Source organism: Barbatula barbatula (genome assembly GCF_947034865.1).
Source record: "Barbatula barbatula genome assembly, chromosome: 18".
Taxonomy (NCBI): Eukaryota; Metazoa; Chordata; class Actinopteri; order Cypriniformes; family Nemacheilidae; genus Barbatula; species Barbatula barbatula.
The window spans coordinates 20513007-20527824 of NC_136781.1; the positions used below are offsets into that span (position 1 = coordinate 20513007).

General features: G+C 37.7%; 2 protein-coding genes and 1 long non-coding RNA gene across 4 annotated transcripts; all 3 read left to right on the top strand.

Annotated features, from left to right (window-relative positions):
• The first annotated feature begins 536 nt into the window (after nt 1–536).
• LOC306907765 lies at nt 537–2282 on the top strand. The gene is made up of 5 exons (XR_013787934.1): nt 537–812; nt 953–1034; nt 1487–1545; nt 1724–1784; nt 1998–2282. It is a non-coding gene; the product is annotated as an uncharacterized lncRNA (long non-coding RNA).
• Nucleotides 2283–3657: 1375 nt separating this feature from the next.
• On the top strand, nt 3658–9854 carry LOC306907254 (protein translocase subunit SecA-like). Its single transcript, XM_079479239.1, has 2 exons — nt 3658–3697; nt 5196–9854. The coding sequence occupies exon 2, from the start codon at nt 5212–5214 to the stop codon at nt 8623–8625; it is 3414 nt and encodes a 1137-aa protein (XP_079335365.1). The 5' UTR covers nt 3658–3697; nt 5196–5211; the 3' UTR covers nt 8626–9854.
• A 764-nt stretch (nt 9855–10618) lies between these two features.
• slbp (stem-loop histone mRNA binding protein) lies at nt 10619–14112 on the top strand. 2 transcript variants are annotated; one of them, XM_079479131.1, is made up of 8 exons: nt 10619–10839; nt 11423–11542; nt 11779–11883; nt 12015–12077; nt 12682–12822; nt 13037–13186; nt 13426–13543; nt 13640–14112. In XM_079479131.1, the coding sequence occupies exons 1-8, from the start codon at nt 10784–10786 to the stop codon at nt 13697–13699; spliced, it is 813 nt and encodes a 270-aa protein (XP_079335257.1). In that variant the 5' UTR covers nt 10619–10783; the 3' UTR covers nt 13700–14112. The 2 variants fall into 2 exon arrangements, with proteins under 2 accessions (XP_079335257.1, XP_079335258.1); XM_079479132.1 differs by having other exon boundaries at nt 10677–10839; nt 12021–12077.
• The last annotated feature ends 706 nt before the right edge of the window (nt 14113–14818 follow it).

Below are 14818 nucleotides of genomic sequence, written 5' to 3' on the forward strand. Positions count from 1 at the left end.
TGATAGTTCTTTATACATGCGAACTGTCAGTGCGGTCTCCAGCTGCTTCTCCCTAACGGAGAAGGGTCTGTCTGCAGACCAGCTGCACTCTTTGACCTGTGTTTTGACTTCCATAACCTTTTGTGTTTTACTTATAGTCAATGTTTTCTTGTACAGCTGCTTTGTAACAATGAAAATTGTAAAAAGCGCTATATAAATAAAGCTGACTTGACTTGACTCTCAGGCCAGATGCACTGTCAGCGGCGCATGCGCACTCCGACACATGCAGTCTCAGCAGCGCATGCGCACTCCAACAAATGCATTATTAGACACGTTTGTGCCAATTGTACAATAGCATCTGCAGACAGACCCTTCTCGCTGCGCCGGGAAGGCAAAAACTCACTCTCGAGGAAAGTAGAAGTGAAGCAGAATGTTTCTAGTCGCTTTTTAAAAAATAAGTCGCTAAAGGGGTCTGAATAAAAGCTAAATATAGCGACAAAGTCGCCAATTCGATCAGCTTATGGAATCAAAATACCGCGAGAGTGGGTCGAGAACATGCAGGACAGACTGCTCGTCGTTCTCGCGGCACCACTTGCTTCATTGTCATACGCTGATCAATCCGCGCAGCTCCGAATTAACAGGCGCGTCCATGGACATATATGACTATGGGCGTGTCCGTCAGTCACGTGACCCCACCGATTTCTTCTTCGGTGGTGTGCAGCAGCCGCTCTATAAAAACCCATCGCTTCCGTAGTCGGTCTCTTCCTTCGCGATGGTGCACCAAAGCCGTGTGCTCGGTGCCTGTAAGAAGACACGCATGTGGCCACTGGAAGGTAAATGTACGCTTTTGGCTGTTCGATTATTTATATGTTAACCCATTGGTAAAGTTGTCCGTGTTTTAAAAAGAATCTACGGACTCCGTTTGAGCGCATTTGCGGCATCAACACGTGTGAAAGATGTCTTTTATTTTTAGGTGGCTGAATGAATGTGAATGTGAGTCCAATGCATGGACTCCAAACGAGGACTCCTGAGCTGCTGTAAAACGCGAGTGCGATGTAAGTGGCTTATTTTTACTTCTAATATGATGAATCCAGCGGCAGTCAGCTGAGCAGGCCTGACACGTGCCTGAACTAGTGTTACTCTGCTGGAAGAGTAAGGTACTACCGTTTTGCTCCCTCGGGTTTGGCTGTTTTAGTCATTCCTGATGCGTTGCATTGGTGATGCCATGCATTCTGAGAGTGGATTGTGCTCACAAAATGAGGCAGTCCTAGTCTGAGGGCAAACAGTCTTTTCATGTAGTGTAAACAAATTCGGAGTTATGGATAACATTTAATTCATGTTTATTATAACTTTGGTCTCCCAAGATCCTACAGTGTCTTGAGCCAAATGACTGCTTGTGTTTTAATGTTAAGAAATGTGTTCTATATATTTTTTAACTATAATTTTTACTGTGCAGTGAGTGTCGTTTTGAGTATTTACCTGGTCTCCTGTTATATTACCTATGCAGGTTATGATTTATGAATTCCTGGATCCTACCCAGAGGTTTTTCAGGCCTTTTTCTCTATGGTAAGGATATTCACTGATGCTTTGAGAGCATATTATTTACTGTGGTGGGATGAACATAATCAACATGGCATTCTTACAAAAAATGTGGGGACTTGTTTGTTGACTGATCACAGGCAGCTACAGTTATATATATATATATATATTTTAAGTGCCTTCTAATGAATACTTTTACCTGCAGGTGGGGCAGTATGTGACTGAAGGAACCAGTCGAACGGACCATTGGCGTGATTTTAGTGAAGGTAACGTTAGTATTTTGAGGTTGTTAATCCAAGTTGATACCATCATCGCAGAAGCGTTTCTCTGTTGTGATGTTTTTATGACTTGGAATAGCAAATGCAGGGTTGGCACTGATTTTTGATAACATGATTGACAAAAATCTGACAAAGAAGCCTGCTACAGTTTTTATTTGATTAATGTGAATTTGTCTAATTGTCTTCATTGTCCTGTTATAGGAAAGGCGTTGACGGATTTAGTAATGACCACAAATTACCATGATTGCGTAATGCTTGGGCGTAACTGGCATATTGTAATGTATGAAGACCTTCAAACTGTATACTGTCTGAATGGCAAGAAACTAACGTTTGTGTTAGCCTTTTGTGCCGTTATTTAATATTTGTGCTTTTCCCTTAAAGCATTGTATTAAAATTGAATGCAAAAATCATTTTGTATTGAATTGCTTGGGTAGGTGAATACCTGCAAAGAAAACTATTTAATAAAGGCTATATGGGCACTCTTCAGTCTTTTGTTCATGGTTTCATTTTAGACAAAGTTCTTTGAAGGCAACATAGTGCTTTAAAACATGACATTTGTGCAGCTAACAATAGTTGTTGGAGCTATCAAGATCTGTATTGCTTGAAAAACCAAATGTGTGTAATAATGGGTTTAAATAGTTATCTTTATTGCACCAATGCTCTTTAAAAAAGGACTGAACTTTTTTCCTTTGACGGGTATGTTCTAACATTAGTGAAATCTGGTAACACTGGTGTTGTTGCCATGTGAATTTTGTTTTCATAAATTTGCTCGTTCAGTGAAGGAGTTGCCACCAGATCTGCATAACCTTAACCGTAAGCAACTATTTGGCAGATGAGTACTGTATGTATTTTAGGGACTTGCCAATAACACTTGAAAGTGAATTTGCCCATTACGGGCAATGCCATGCGACTGTCAACCTTACCAAAGGTTTTTTACCACACTGATAGCTTGTCAACATTTGTTTTTAGAATTTTTACTGCATTGTCCATGATGCAGCTTTTATTTTTTGTTTATTGGTATACTAAACTTCAATCAAAGTCTATGAAATTGGCACCACTAAATTTATACTTGATTCACTTTAAACAATACTTTGAAGTGAAAATGACTATTCCAGTTACAAACTGGACACCTCAAAATTGCAGCAAATAAAGGTGACATCGACGAGACGTGGCTGTTTGTAATAGACAGGCTAAGTTCAAGTGCTCATAAGGAAACAAATATCCTTAAAATCTCTCTTCGGTAAAGCTGATAATAAAAATGTTCATATGATTACAAAAGTCAATGCTTTGTTGCATTGGACATGCTGGTTTTGGCCTTATAGCCGGCTGCAGTCATGATTTTTCCACGTAAAACACCAGCAATGTCAACAGATAATGCACGCGCATTCGCATGATGTTGAAAAGTTTCCGTAAGTAAGAGAAAATGCACAAGATATAGGACCTTCAATGCCCTGTAAATGGCAATATTGCTTCTAGCGGAAATAAACTGCTGCAGGTGTAATTGCATCAGTCATTAAAGATGTAGTGGAGTAAAGAGTATAAGTCCAGTAGAGAGAAAAAGTTTGTAATATCTTTAATACTCTGTATTACACAAAGTAGTCAAAAAGATAAATTACATGAACTTCGATACTTTACACCCAAGTATTTCCTACAACGAAATGATGGTCTCCTTGAAAATACTCAACACCTGGAGAGCTGGTGTTCTCCGTACAAGTTATGTATTATATCTGGAGGTGCATGAAATGTAAATGAATTAAACCACACACCTCAGATTCCTTCAAGTCATGTGACAGTTTGAACTCATGTTACGGGGAATTCCAGAGGCGTATCTATATAACTCGCATCTTCTTTCAGCCCTATCACAAACAATGAGGCTTTCTGTGACAACTCCACTACCGTTTGTAAGTATTATATATTAAAAGTTTGTAAGTACAGTTTGTAAATAGTAAATAAGTACAGTTTGTAAATAGTTTGTAAATATAATAAGTACTTCATATTTTAAACATTGTCTCCTTGTGTTAAAGGCCTAGCAATGTCTAATACTGTAATTCAATTATTATTTTTAGCATTTTATTTGTTTATGCAAGTGCGTTCAGCAAACGATGAATTTAAACCTATAACATTAAAAATGCATTTCCTGTATAGCTACTTTCGTACTGTGCAAAACAGTCGGGCACAATAGTATTTTCATCCCAATATAAGGATTTTAAGCCTGTTATTTATATCTTTTGCTGTAGTGTGTCAATACATGTTAGTTTTCAATTTCAGATATTTATTTAGCCATTATCTGTAATAATCCAATGAGATTTTTGTATGCACAGCCGGTGCTCCACACAGAGATCGTTTGTACAAAGCCACTCAGAGAAAATCTTTACTTTTCAGTGTCCAAATTCTATGAATGGCATACTTTGTAAATTGTAAAAACTAGGTCTTAGCACCTAAATTATTTAAGAGAGCTGAAGAGGTCTCCTATAGTTAAGAATAACAAGATGACAGTACAGAGGCAGATACCTGGGCCCGTATCACAAAACAAAACTAAGAGCTAAACAGCAGTAAACGTTCTTAGTTAAGAGTTTCCAGTTAAAACCTATTCACAACGCTGCCGAGAACAACTTTTAATAAGGAACAGAAAGAAATCTTAAACTAAGAAAAGGGGAGGGGTTGACCTAGTTGCTATGGATTAAGTCAGCAAGTATACTGGTAGGCTGATAGAGGATCGGTCTCTGTCAGTCATTTAATCATAGAATTATAGAGTCTCATGCTGACATGTTTAAATTAAGATCTTAAAGATCTTTGTCTCCCCATCATCAAAAACTGAGACGGATTTAATCCTAAAGAAATGTGGCAATGTCTCTAAAACGCTTTAGAAACTAACCTGCAAAGCTGCCTGAAAAATGATGTGACTGTAAGTGTTTTTAAGACAAAAACTGCTTTAAACGTAATGGATAGTTACACCAAATATTAATTTGATTTAGTTAATAGACGTTAATTGATACATTTATTTGTGACATTATTTTTACATAAAACTTTGCACAGTACTGCAGCTTTGCAGGTATAGTGACTTCACGTATCTTGGAGACATTGCCACATTTAGTTTGTCTCTGTTTTTCTCTTACTTAATAGACACAGCTTGATAATGGTGGGTCCAGATCTCCATGAGGGGGTTGCCAGAAGTTCTCAGACTTCTTGTGGATTCCAAAATCTCACACAATTATTACATATAATGGCAAAATAAATGTTTAAAAATATAAACAGATATTTATTACTGGCTTAATATTATTTTCTTGGGGTAGCAATACTAATGTGTCTAAGACTTTTGCACAGTTGTGTATGAATTGTGAACAGCACTATACAATAAATAATAATAATAATTGGTATGGATTGTTTTTTCCATTACAGACAGACATGCTGCATCATGACTAGTGTTTACAAAATGAACTCAGGAACGCTGCTGTCATCACGACTGCTTTCCTTGCTTAAAAATGGACAATGGGAAAGAGATGATGTTGTTAAATTGTTCATTGCCCTTGTGAAACAGTTTGATGACAGAAGGGAAGATTTCAACACATGGATAATGAAAATCCTTTATAAAGTGGAGATTCACAAAATCAAAACATCAGATTTGACTTGTACGAATGGTGATCAGTGTGTGGATCATGTTGAAGCCAAAATTAATAAAATTATTGAAAATAATAAAGTGAAAACACTTGACGAGATTGTGCAGGAAATCTGTGCACAAACAAATATTGATAAACAAGTTATGGCTGAAGTCAAAGACATTGTTTTATCTGTGTCCGAAAGTCTGTCATATTCCACTGCAACACACTTACAAGGAATAAAGAAAATGTTGTTTACGATTTGCAAAGCTGTTCAAAAGAAACAGAAAATTATACCTCGACAGACTCAGATGGTGAGCTGGTGCCTTCTTGTTCTTTCTAAGTCGAGTCAACTTGTTCAGGTTGGAACAGGAGAGGGAAAGTCTTGCATTGTCGCCATGTTTGCTGCATATCAGGCATTGGAAGGAAAAACTCCAGATGTCATCTCAAGCTCTCCTGTACTTGCTGAAAGAGATGCAAAGGAATGGTCCGGATTTTATAACGAACTGAAAATCAAAGTTGATGTCAACACCAACAAATCTAAAGATGACCTGAAGAAATGTTATAAATGCCAGGTGGTCTATGGTACGACTGAAAGTTTTGCAGGCGATTATCTGAGACAGCGCTTCCATAGAAGGGATGTGCGACCTGAGAGAGAGTTTCATTGTGTGGTAGTGGATGAAGTGGACTCTCTGATGTTGGACAAGGGTCTTGAGGTGGTCTACTTAAATACTGAGGTGCCTCTCATGGAACAATTAAATGGAATACTGGCTGAAATCTGGCATACTGTCAGCCACCTAAAGCACCTGGACACTGGAGAGATTTTAGGTCCCATTCAGCAGTTCTCTAAGATTTTGATCGAAAGCTTCGCTGAAAGCGATAATATTGATCATCTCAGTTTAGTTCAATTGGCTGTGAATGCTGGAATTCTTCCTACAACATCCTCTACACAGAAGCAGGACAATCTAAAGAATATGTTAGAACAACTAGACAATGCAAGTGTTAACCAGATGGAGGCATTTTTAACCATGTTTGCGAAAAACTTCCCTCAATATGTCTTTAAATTGTACCTCCAAGGGCCTGATGGAAACGTACAAAAACAGAATGAGATCAGTTCGTCCGGTACAAATATGAGACAAGAAATAGCTTTTCTTTACCTAGAATCTGGACAATGTCGTATTGTGTGTTTTGAGGAGGACCTTATTAGTTCATTGGTGAGGATGTTCAAAAAAAGATATCTGTCTGCAAAAAAACAAAATGGGTCTTGTATCCCAGGCCTTCAAGACCTCATTGATGGAAAGCTTCAAACTTGGATAGAAAATGCACTCGATGCCACAAAAATGACTCTTGGCCACGAATACATCCTTCATGGAGATGGAGTCGTTCCTGTAGATTACATGTGTACAGGTGTTGTGCAGAACAACATGAAATGGGGAGAAGGTCTTCAGCAGTTCCTTGAGATGAAACACCATACTAAGCTGTCCAACATGAGTCTAATAACAAATTTCATGTCAAATGTGGGTTTATTCAAGAGATACAAAAACCACATCTATGGGATTACAGGAACCCTGGGGGACAAAACTGAATTAGACATGCTGAAGAAGCTCTACAATGGGATTGAAACTTGTCAAATTCCCTCATTTAGACGTAGGAAACTTTATGAATTGGAAGGATTGGTAATACCAGAAGAACAGGAATGGGTCCAGAATGCCTGCAAAGTTGTCAAGGAACAAGTGTCCTCCACACTCTATAGAGGCCCAAGAGCAGCACTGGTTATCTGTGAAACCATCAATCGTGCAAAGCTTTTGCACAGCGCTCTCTACGACTCCACCTTGAACTGCAAACTAAAACTCTATGTAAACAACAACATGGATAACTCTACGATAGTAGATAATGCAGTGCAAGAGGGTGATGTCATTATTGCAACTAATCTTGCAGGTCGAGGTACAGACTTAAAGGTTTGCGAGAGCGTTAATAAAGCAGGAGGTCTGTTTGTTGTACAAACCTTCTTGCCCCTGAACGTCCGTGTAGAACAGCAAGCCTTTGGACGAACCGCACGCCAAGGGAGTCCAGGCTCCGCTCAACTCATCATATGCTGCAGTCATTTCTCTGAATCTGTCAAACTAATAATGGGCTTAAACACATCTTTCAACAGTTTATTTAGCTGTCTGCATGGTCTTGCAACTATCTTGTGTGGTGTTAGAGAGAGTCTGTTTGAGAGAGCTCTTAGTTGCTACCAAGAAACCCCTAGTTCTCTAAACCGTAAGAAAATGATCTCTGCCCTAACAGCCCTCTTAACCCTGAATTCATTCGCATTCGTGACAAGTAATCTGGATAAGGCAAAAGATGCCAGGAATATTGTGGTAAATATCAGACTCTCAAGTTTTCTAGAAGAAGACATTGCAAAAATTACGAAAAAAGAAGAGCTTTTCTCCCTCTACCTTGATGCTCTAGACAATATTTATACGAATTATTCTTTATCTGAGCAGCGTGACGTCATTGTGTCCTCTCTTCATGAGTGCTGGGGTCTGTGGCTCATGATGAATTTCAGTAAAGAAAAATCCATTGTCACATTGAAGCAGCAGTTGATGGGGGACTTGTCAAATGCAATAGAAACACTTTTGAGTAAACAAACCCCCTCCTCTATGGTCTACTATTACATCAGGTCTGGAAACAAACTACGTCAGAATGGACACCTTGCAGAGAGCATGGAGATGTACACCAAAGCAGTGGAGGATGACGATTGTGGAGAGATTATCCCACAGTATAATCGTGCATTGGCAACTATTGCTAAGAAAAATGCTGGCTATATTGCTCAAGCATTGGCTGACCTGAAAAAGGCTGAAAAAACAATAGATTCATACAAGTTAAACATGGCACATATTCTGACTTGGGTGATGTCAAGTCAAGAGCCAAAAGGGCAAGATGGTACATTGTTTACCAAACAGTTTCAAGTCAAGGCTATGGTTCTGGACCTTCTCAAAAGGAACATTCAAGATGCTGTGATGAAGCTGAGGAGTGCTGATAGGACAGGAGGAGATGTGAGGCTGACCACAAAACACACACTTTTTCTGATAGAACACAGTCCAGTTGAAATCTGTTTTACAAGAGTTCTGACAGAACTGGTAAAGGAACTTGTACATTTCGAATCACTAGGTCTGGACACAATTTTTTCTCTAGACACTCTATTTTCTCTCAGTGGCTTTTTGTCAAAAATGTTGTATAATAGATGATAGTATATTTTAATGCAATATTGCTCAAGTAGGTAGTATGGCTTTATATCATTGGGTTGCGGTTAGGCCAGAGCAGCAACTGCAAGAGCAGTATTGCATTTATACAGTTTTGATCCAACTTGTTTATGTGTATACCTGCACCTACTGTAACAGAAACAAGTTGACACAACAATTTCTGTTATGTAAACTTTGTCTCAAGACCTTCCCGTCACTGTCATTTTTAAAGTGATTCCTAAATGCTGTGTATTGCTGTGAGAGACACTACCAAATGTACGTATGTTTTACTTTTGTGAAGCATTTCCTGTGATGATCCTGTTGGAATATTGAATGACTCTTAGCCAATCAGATTTGAGAATCAGAAAGAGTGTTGAAATTACCAGCATAGACTGCATTGGGTACACTTTGCGAGAGGGCCTTTTACCTTCAGAATTTAGCATCAGTAAGTTCATTAGAGATTTTGGTTCATATTAATACAGGCATCACAAATTTGCCCTTTTGATTACTTGGACTGAGTTGCTTTTGTCACATTACTAAAACTCCATATAGCAGATCTTCTCAAAGTCTGGACTCCTGTCCGGATCCGACCCCTGAGACGGTTCAATCCGGACCTGCCTCCATTTCGTATTTCAACTGCATTTATTGTATGTGGGATGGACAATAAATTAGCCGTTCCTAGTTTAAAGAACACATGTTAAACGTGTAAATCATTTGTTTAGTTTTTGTCTCGTTTTTGGAAATCAGAGTATTCCGAAATGAAGGTGTGAAGGCAAGGGTAACCTTCAAATTCGGCCTTCGGAGGATGCAGCCCTTGAATTGGGATGCAGCCATTGTTGCCATAACATCCAGTGAGCGTCTGACGTTTCACATTATCTCACCCGGGCAACCGGGCGACACTTCATCGCGTGTATGAGCATTTGGATGGGAGAGGATGTCAGTTTCCAGAAAAAGAAAAGTTGACGAAGAAATAGAGTTTTCAAAGATGACTGGACAGATATGCGTTCATTTTATCCCCAATCCAGCACAAAGCGATTCTGTTTGATTTGTTACAAGACAGCTGGAGTTGTCAAGAGTGGAAGTGTCAAACAATACTATTAAATGTGACATTGAAAAATCCTGACACTTAAATGATTTGTTTTGCCACTTATGCAATTCTAATGTGTTTTGAATGCAAAAATCACTTTATTTTTTGTTCTATATAAAGTTTATTTAATGAAGTTTATTTCTTATTCAAAGTTATAAGCATGTTTATTTGTTACGTTTAATAATAACCAATAATGTAATTAAATTGTCAGAGAATAAGAATATGTGAATAATTACATTTTGACAAAACTGTCTAATTCCAAAGTGATGATTTGTTCACAATAGTCTCAGAGAAGATATCATGGCAAAGACACTGACAACCACCAAGTAAGCATTTTGACTGTTTCTTTGCATAAAATTTGCAGTAATTTAATACAGTATTCCAGCAACACACGCATGCAAACAAACATGCATCTCTTGTTAGAACCAACAACTTGCCCATAACTAGGCTATATATTAGGCCTACATATAATTTCATGTCTGCTTCGTATTACAATTAAATATTCATTTGAAACCTACTTATTTAAAATACAATTTTAGAATCCATTATTTATTTGTGATTAGTGCCATCTGCTGGTATAAAAAGTAAACATGTGTAATGGCGGAGTAGGCTCCAGTATTGCTCTTTACAATTAGACTTTTATAAAAATTAGCTATAGCTAATTATCCAAAGCAATTTTCAAGAAGCAAAGAAGGAATGGATAGTGATCATTCAAACATCACGTCCATATTTTGTGTGTGTGTTCACAAAGCTAAGTGTCATCTCATTCCGGTAAAGCTACGATTGTGTCATTTTTTCGGTCAAAAATGAGTCCCAGAGGGTTATAAACATCATCCTAGTCACGTCCAATTCCACTATGCTTAATCCAAGTATTAAAGCATTATTAACTGTTTTATTGAACAACGTGAATGTGAAGATCAGCAGATGTGCGCGGATGCGTAAAAAAGTGGCGTCAGCAGTCCCACCCCTCGTGCGTCATGTGACCTGAATGTTGACGTACAGTGTGGGACATTGGCGCGGTTTAATCTAAACCCGGGAGTTTGTTAGTCGTGTGGTGTTGCATTTTCCACTTGAGCAATGTCGACACATCAAAAACTCACTAGTGAAAATGATGCCAAACACGACGAGAACAGGTAAGCGTTGAGAATAGCTTAATGGTGTGTGTGTACTTTTGTTTTGTTTATGATATGTGACTTTTATTCGTCGTCGGCAAACCCTGGTATGCTAGCTTAGCAGCACGCACAAATAATAGCCTTAACTAACGTTAGTACTAACGTTACACAATTCTATAAACTCCTCCTAGTCTACTTCTAGTTCTGTTCCCACGTTCAAGCTAATGCTAGGTCTTAGAAATGTTGCTTTTTTGCCATTGAATGCAACGTAGAATCTCCCGCCAGTCGTCCTTATTGTGTTCACATCATGAGTCCAAAAGCGCCAAAAGAGTCCAGAGTTTACCACACTGTTACCATCTCTCACCTGATTCATGTTTGTGTTTTTTTGCAGTAAATATCTTGAATGCGTGTGTTGACAGCAGGTTATTTTATGTCTGGTTCGGATTGCAATAAAATATTCATTTGAAACCGAATTAGTTGATTTATAGCTGCTTAATCGCGAATATGTCTCTCTTCGAACGATAATGCGCGTGCTCTGCTGCGTTTAGTATACAATGTTTGCGTGGTTTCATCAGTTTGAAATGCTTGTCAACATGTCCAACAGGAACAAAGGCCCCTCAAGATGGTCCAGCTGTAGGAAACGCGGTGCAGACGGTAGTCTGAGGACATCTCACGCCAGCGAAGAGGAGAACAATGATCAGAGATGTTCACAGAGACCGGAAAGGTGAATTTTTCCTTTCGTGTTTAACCTGTAATTCGATTTATTTTCAAGAGAGACAACTGATATTGCTCTTTAATGTTAATCTTTGTTCATTAAATGACATCAAGTTTTTATAACATTTCTTTAGCATAAGTACTTCATTTGCAATTTGAATAATACCTTTTTTTATTTACTTGCATGTGAAGTGATGTGTAGTGGTAACCCGAGCGGTGTACTCATGTCGTTTTTCTTGTGTCCAGTTTTACAACCCCAGAGAGCGAAGGGCCTGTGTCCAAGGTAAAAAACTGGGGCGATGAGGTGGAGGCTGAGGAAATGCGCTCAAATGTCCGTCGTGACATGCATCGGTCAGTTGCCTCTCTTGATTTTCTTTAAGGGTTATATGTGATTATGAAATCAAATATTGATAGTGAAGACTACGGTATTTTGTAAATGAATGCACACATAAAATTGATTATTGGAGGTCCCTCCTTTTCAGATACAGAAGAAGAATTCTTGCAGCAGATTTTCCCCAAAGAGACAGGAAAATCTCATCCGGAAGGTTTGTGCTGCAAGTCGTTGAATTGTTTTATATGATTAGCATATCCTGTAAATATAGTACCTGGGGATGTTCTTATTAACCGTTAACTGATAGTAAACATTCTGAGATCAGATAAACAATTTAAAAGGTTTATTTTTAAATGAGTTAATACGTTTCTAAATGACTATTAAATCTTACATGTTTTTAGCTTTCTGTGTGGTGAAAGAAAAAATGCTATACATGTGCAGATGCGTGCGACCAGGTGTTAATGCCCTCTGAAACGTTTTCAAGACAGATTAAAATCCGATCACCCAAATCACTTGACGAAAATGTAATTCATCACCCCGGGACATCCGTGCCATCTGATTGAGTTGTGTAAAATAAGCACTATGATACTTAATGGAGTTTATTTTAGTGTGCTGCAAATTTGGCAAGTAAACAAAAGGTGTAAAAAGACATGAAAGATTTGAGGGTCCTGTAAAGGCACAAAAAGTGACATACAGTGCATAGTACACAACATAGAAAAATAACATTTTGCAAAAACTGTTTTAATGATATGGCGCTGTTATCTTAAACTCAACCAACGTACTGTTTAGTGATTATCCATGTATTTCTTATTTTCCAGTTCAGACTCCAGAGATTCCAAAGACTCTCCCGCTAAGGGTGACATAGAAACAGATGAGACGACGCTCATGAGAAGACAGAAACAGATCAACTATGGGAAAAACACTCTCGCCTATGACAGATACATTAAAGAAGTTCCCAAGTAAGTATGAATGTGTGAGCTCAGCAAGACCAAGAGATTGTGTGGTCTTAAAGGAAAGAAAGCAATGCAAATTGATATAAAATATTTTTTGTCTTTAAGTACACTAAAATAAGAAACCTAGCTCTGTATTGTTGATTATTAATCATCTTTTTGGTTTGTGAATAAAAGGCACATTAAAAAATCCCACTGTTAAAAGCTTTTACTCCTATTTTAGGCATTTGAGACAGTCAGGTGTTCATCCAAGGACTCCAAACAAGTTCAAGAAATACAGCCGGCGTTCCTGGGATCAGCAGATTAAACTCTGGCGGGTCAGTCTGCATGCGTGGGATCCCCCTGCAGAAGAGGGAAGTGAACTGCAGCGGATGTAAGTGTCAAAAATGCTCAATGAAGCTTCAATAACTTGATTTTAAAAGTGAGACTGCATGAAATACTACTTACTTACTCAATCAATTGAAAAATAGAAGGCAAAAAGTGGTGAAACTTAAAAAAAAAAAATGTTGACTAGGAACTTAAACCAACACTCTCCGTTATGCATTTAGATGACTTTAATCTCAGATCTTGATATGTAAAATATATTAACTGAAATGCAACTGTTTTTTACAGAGAGGAAATTGATCTTGGTGAAATTATGGATTTTGAGTTTGATGTGGAGTGTTCATCAGATGCAGAGACTACATCACACCATCCAGCATCCAATGGAGCGTCATTGTCTTTGCAAGAGGTGATTTACCTACACGGAGTGTGTTCAGAAACATCAATGATACGATTTACACTTATAAAAAAGTTGTGCACTAACCGTGATTCTCTTGTGTTACAGGATTCGTTCACAGGCACTCCTAAAAAGATGATGAAAACTGAAGATGCTGAAATGTCATGAGCAGCTACACTGACATCTCCAGGCTCCATTAGAAAACTTTTTTATTAAACTGTTCGTCTCACTGTTTGTTTTGATTATTATTGTGAAATAACAGCAACAGGTTTTGGCGTGTCTGTAATACGGCAGGGTTTTGCCATGATCAAAGAATTCAACATGTTCTTTAAACCCACAGTTTTTAGGCCTTTGCAAAAGTAAATGTAAATGTATATTTTGGACTTTAATTTCTATGATGCTTATCTATTTGATGCTTGGTGAAATTGTTTTGTATGTATCAGTTTATTTGTTCACTTCAAATTTCTGCTGTTATAAGTTGTTTGTGGTTTTAAGTGCATTTTTTAATTTGCCTTTTTGATCATTGTTCATTTGTATTTTATGCTAACTATTTTGAATAAACATGAAACTGTAAAGATCAAGTAATAGTCAATCATTTCACTGTGTATTATGGTGATCAATTTAATAGAATATTGACAATTTAATGACACTTAATGAGATGAACACTACTTTTAAATCCACTTATAAAATATATGTTGAGCCAGTTTGAAAGAAATTGAATGTGGATACAAAATTTTAAATGTGTACCATATGTTGTAACCACGTCCAACAATTTATTGAATGAACACATGAAAATGCAGCTTAAGGTCTTAAATTTGATTAATAATTTCATGTCATGTCCATATCTTCAGCACAATCACATCCATAATGTTAAATGTAGTCCAGCCCTACACATAGTAATATGTGAGCTAGAAACTATATATAGTGTGTACACTGTGTAGTAGATCCAGTTCACATTTTTCTCTTAAGTGATTTTTTATCTTTCTTGATGACATTCCAGAAGAGTGTCATGAAAGTTTGAATAGTTTCTGCTCTTTTATTTTTCTTCTGCTGCCTTTACACAATGGGACGAAGGTCAATTTTTCTTAATACCTTCTGAAAAACATTTGATATCAGTCAAGAGAGTTAAATATGAATTCCCCAGTATAGGAATTAATGTGTACCTGCACACTCTACAATTTGTATACAAGTAAGAAGGTGTTTCAGCTGTTTCCATTTCACAGTGTAGCAATATACGTATAAATTGGATTTGAGACCTCATGTTTTTTAAAAGGTATAGCAACCATT

Bases quoted from the DNA above. Each gene is read 5' to 3' on its own strand.
- LOC306907254 (XM_079479239.1), top strand. From the start codon at position 5,212: ATGACTAGTGTTTACAAAATGAACTCAGGAACGCTGCTGTCATCACGA.
- slbp (XM_079479131.1), top strand. From the start codon at position 10,784: ATGTCGACACATCAAAAACTCACTAGTGAAAATGATGCCAAACACGAC. The intron at 10,840-11,422 runs GTAAGCGTTGAG...CATGTCCAACAG, and splicing joins GCCAAACACGACGAGAACAG to GAACAAAGGCCCCTCAAGAT. The intron at 11,884-12,014 runs GTCAGTTGCCTC...CCTCCTTTTCAG, and splicing joins GTCCGTCGTGACATGCATCG to ATACAGAAGAAGAATTCTTG.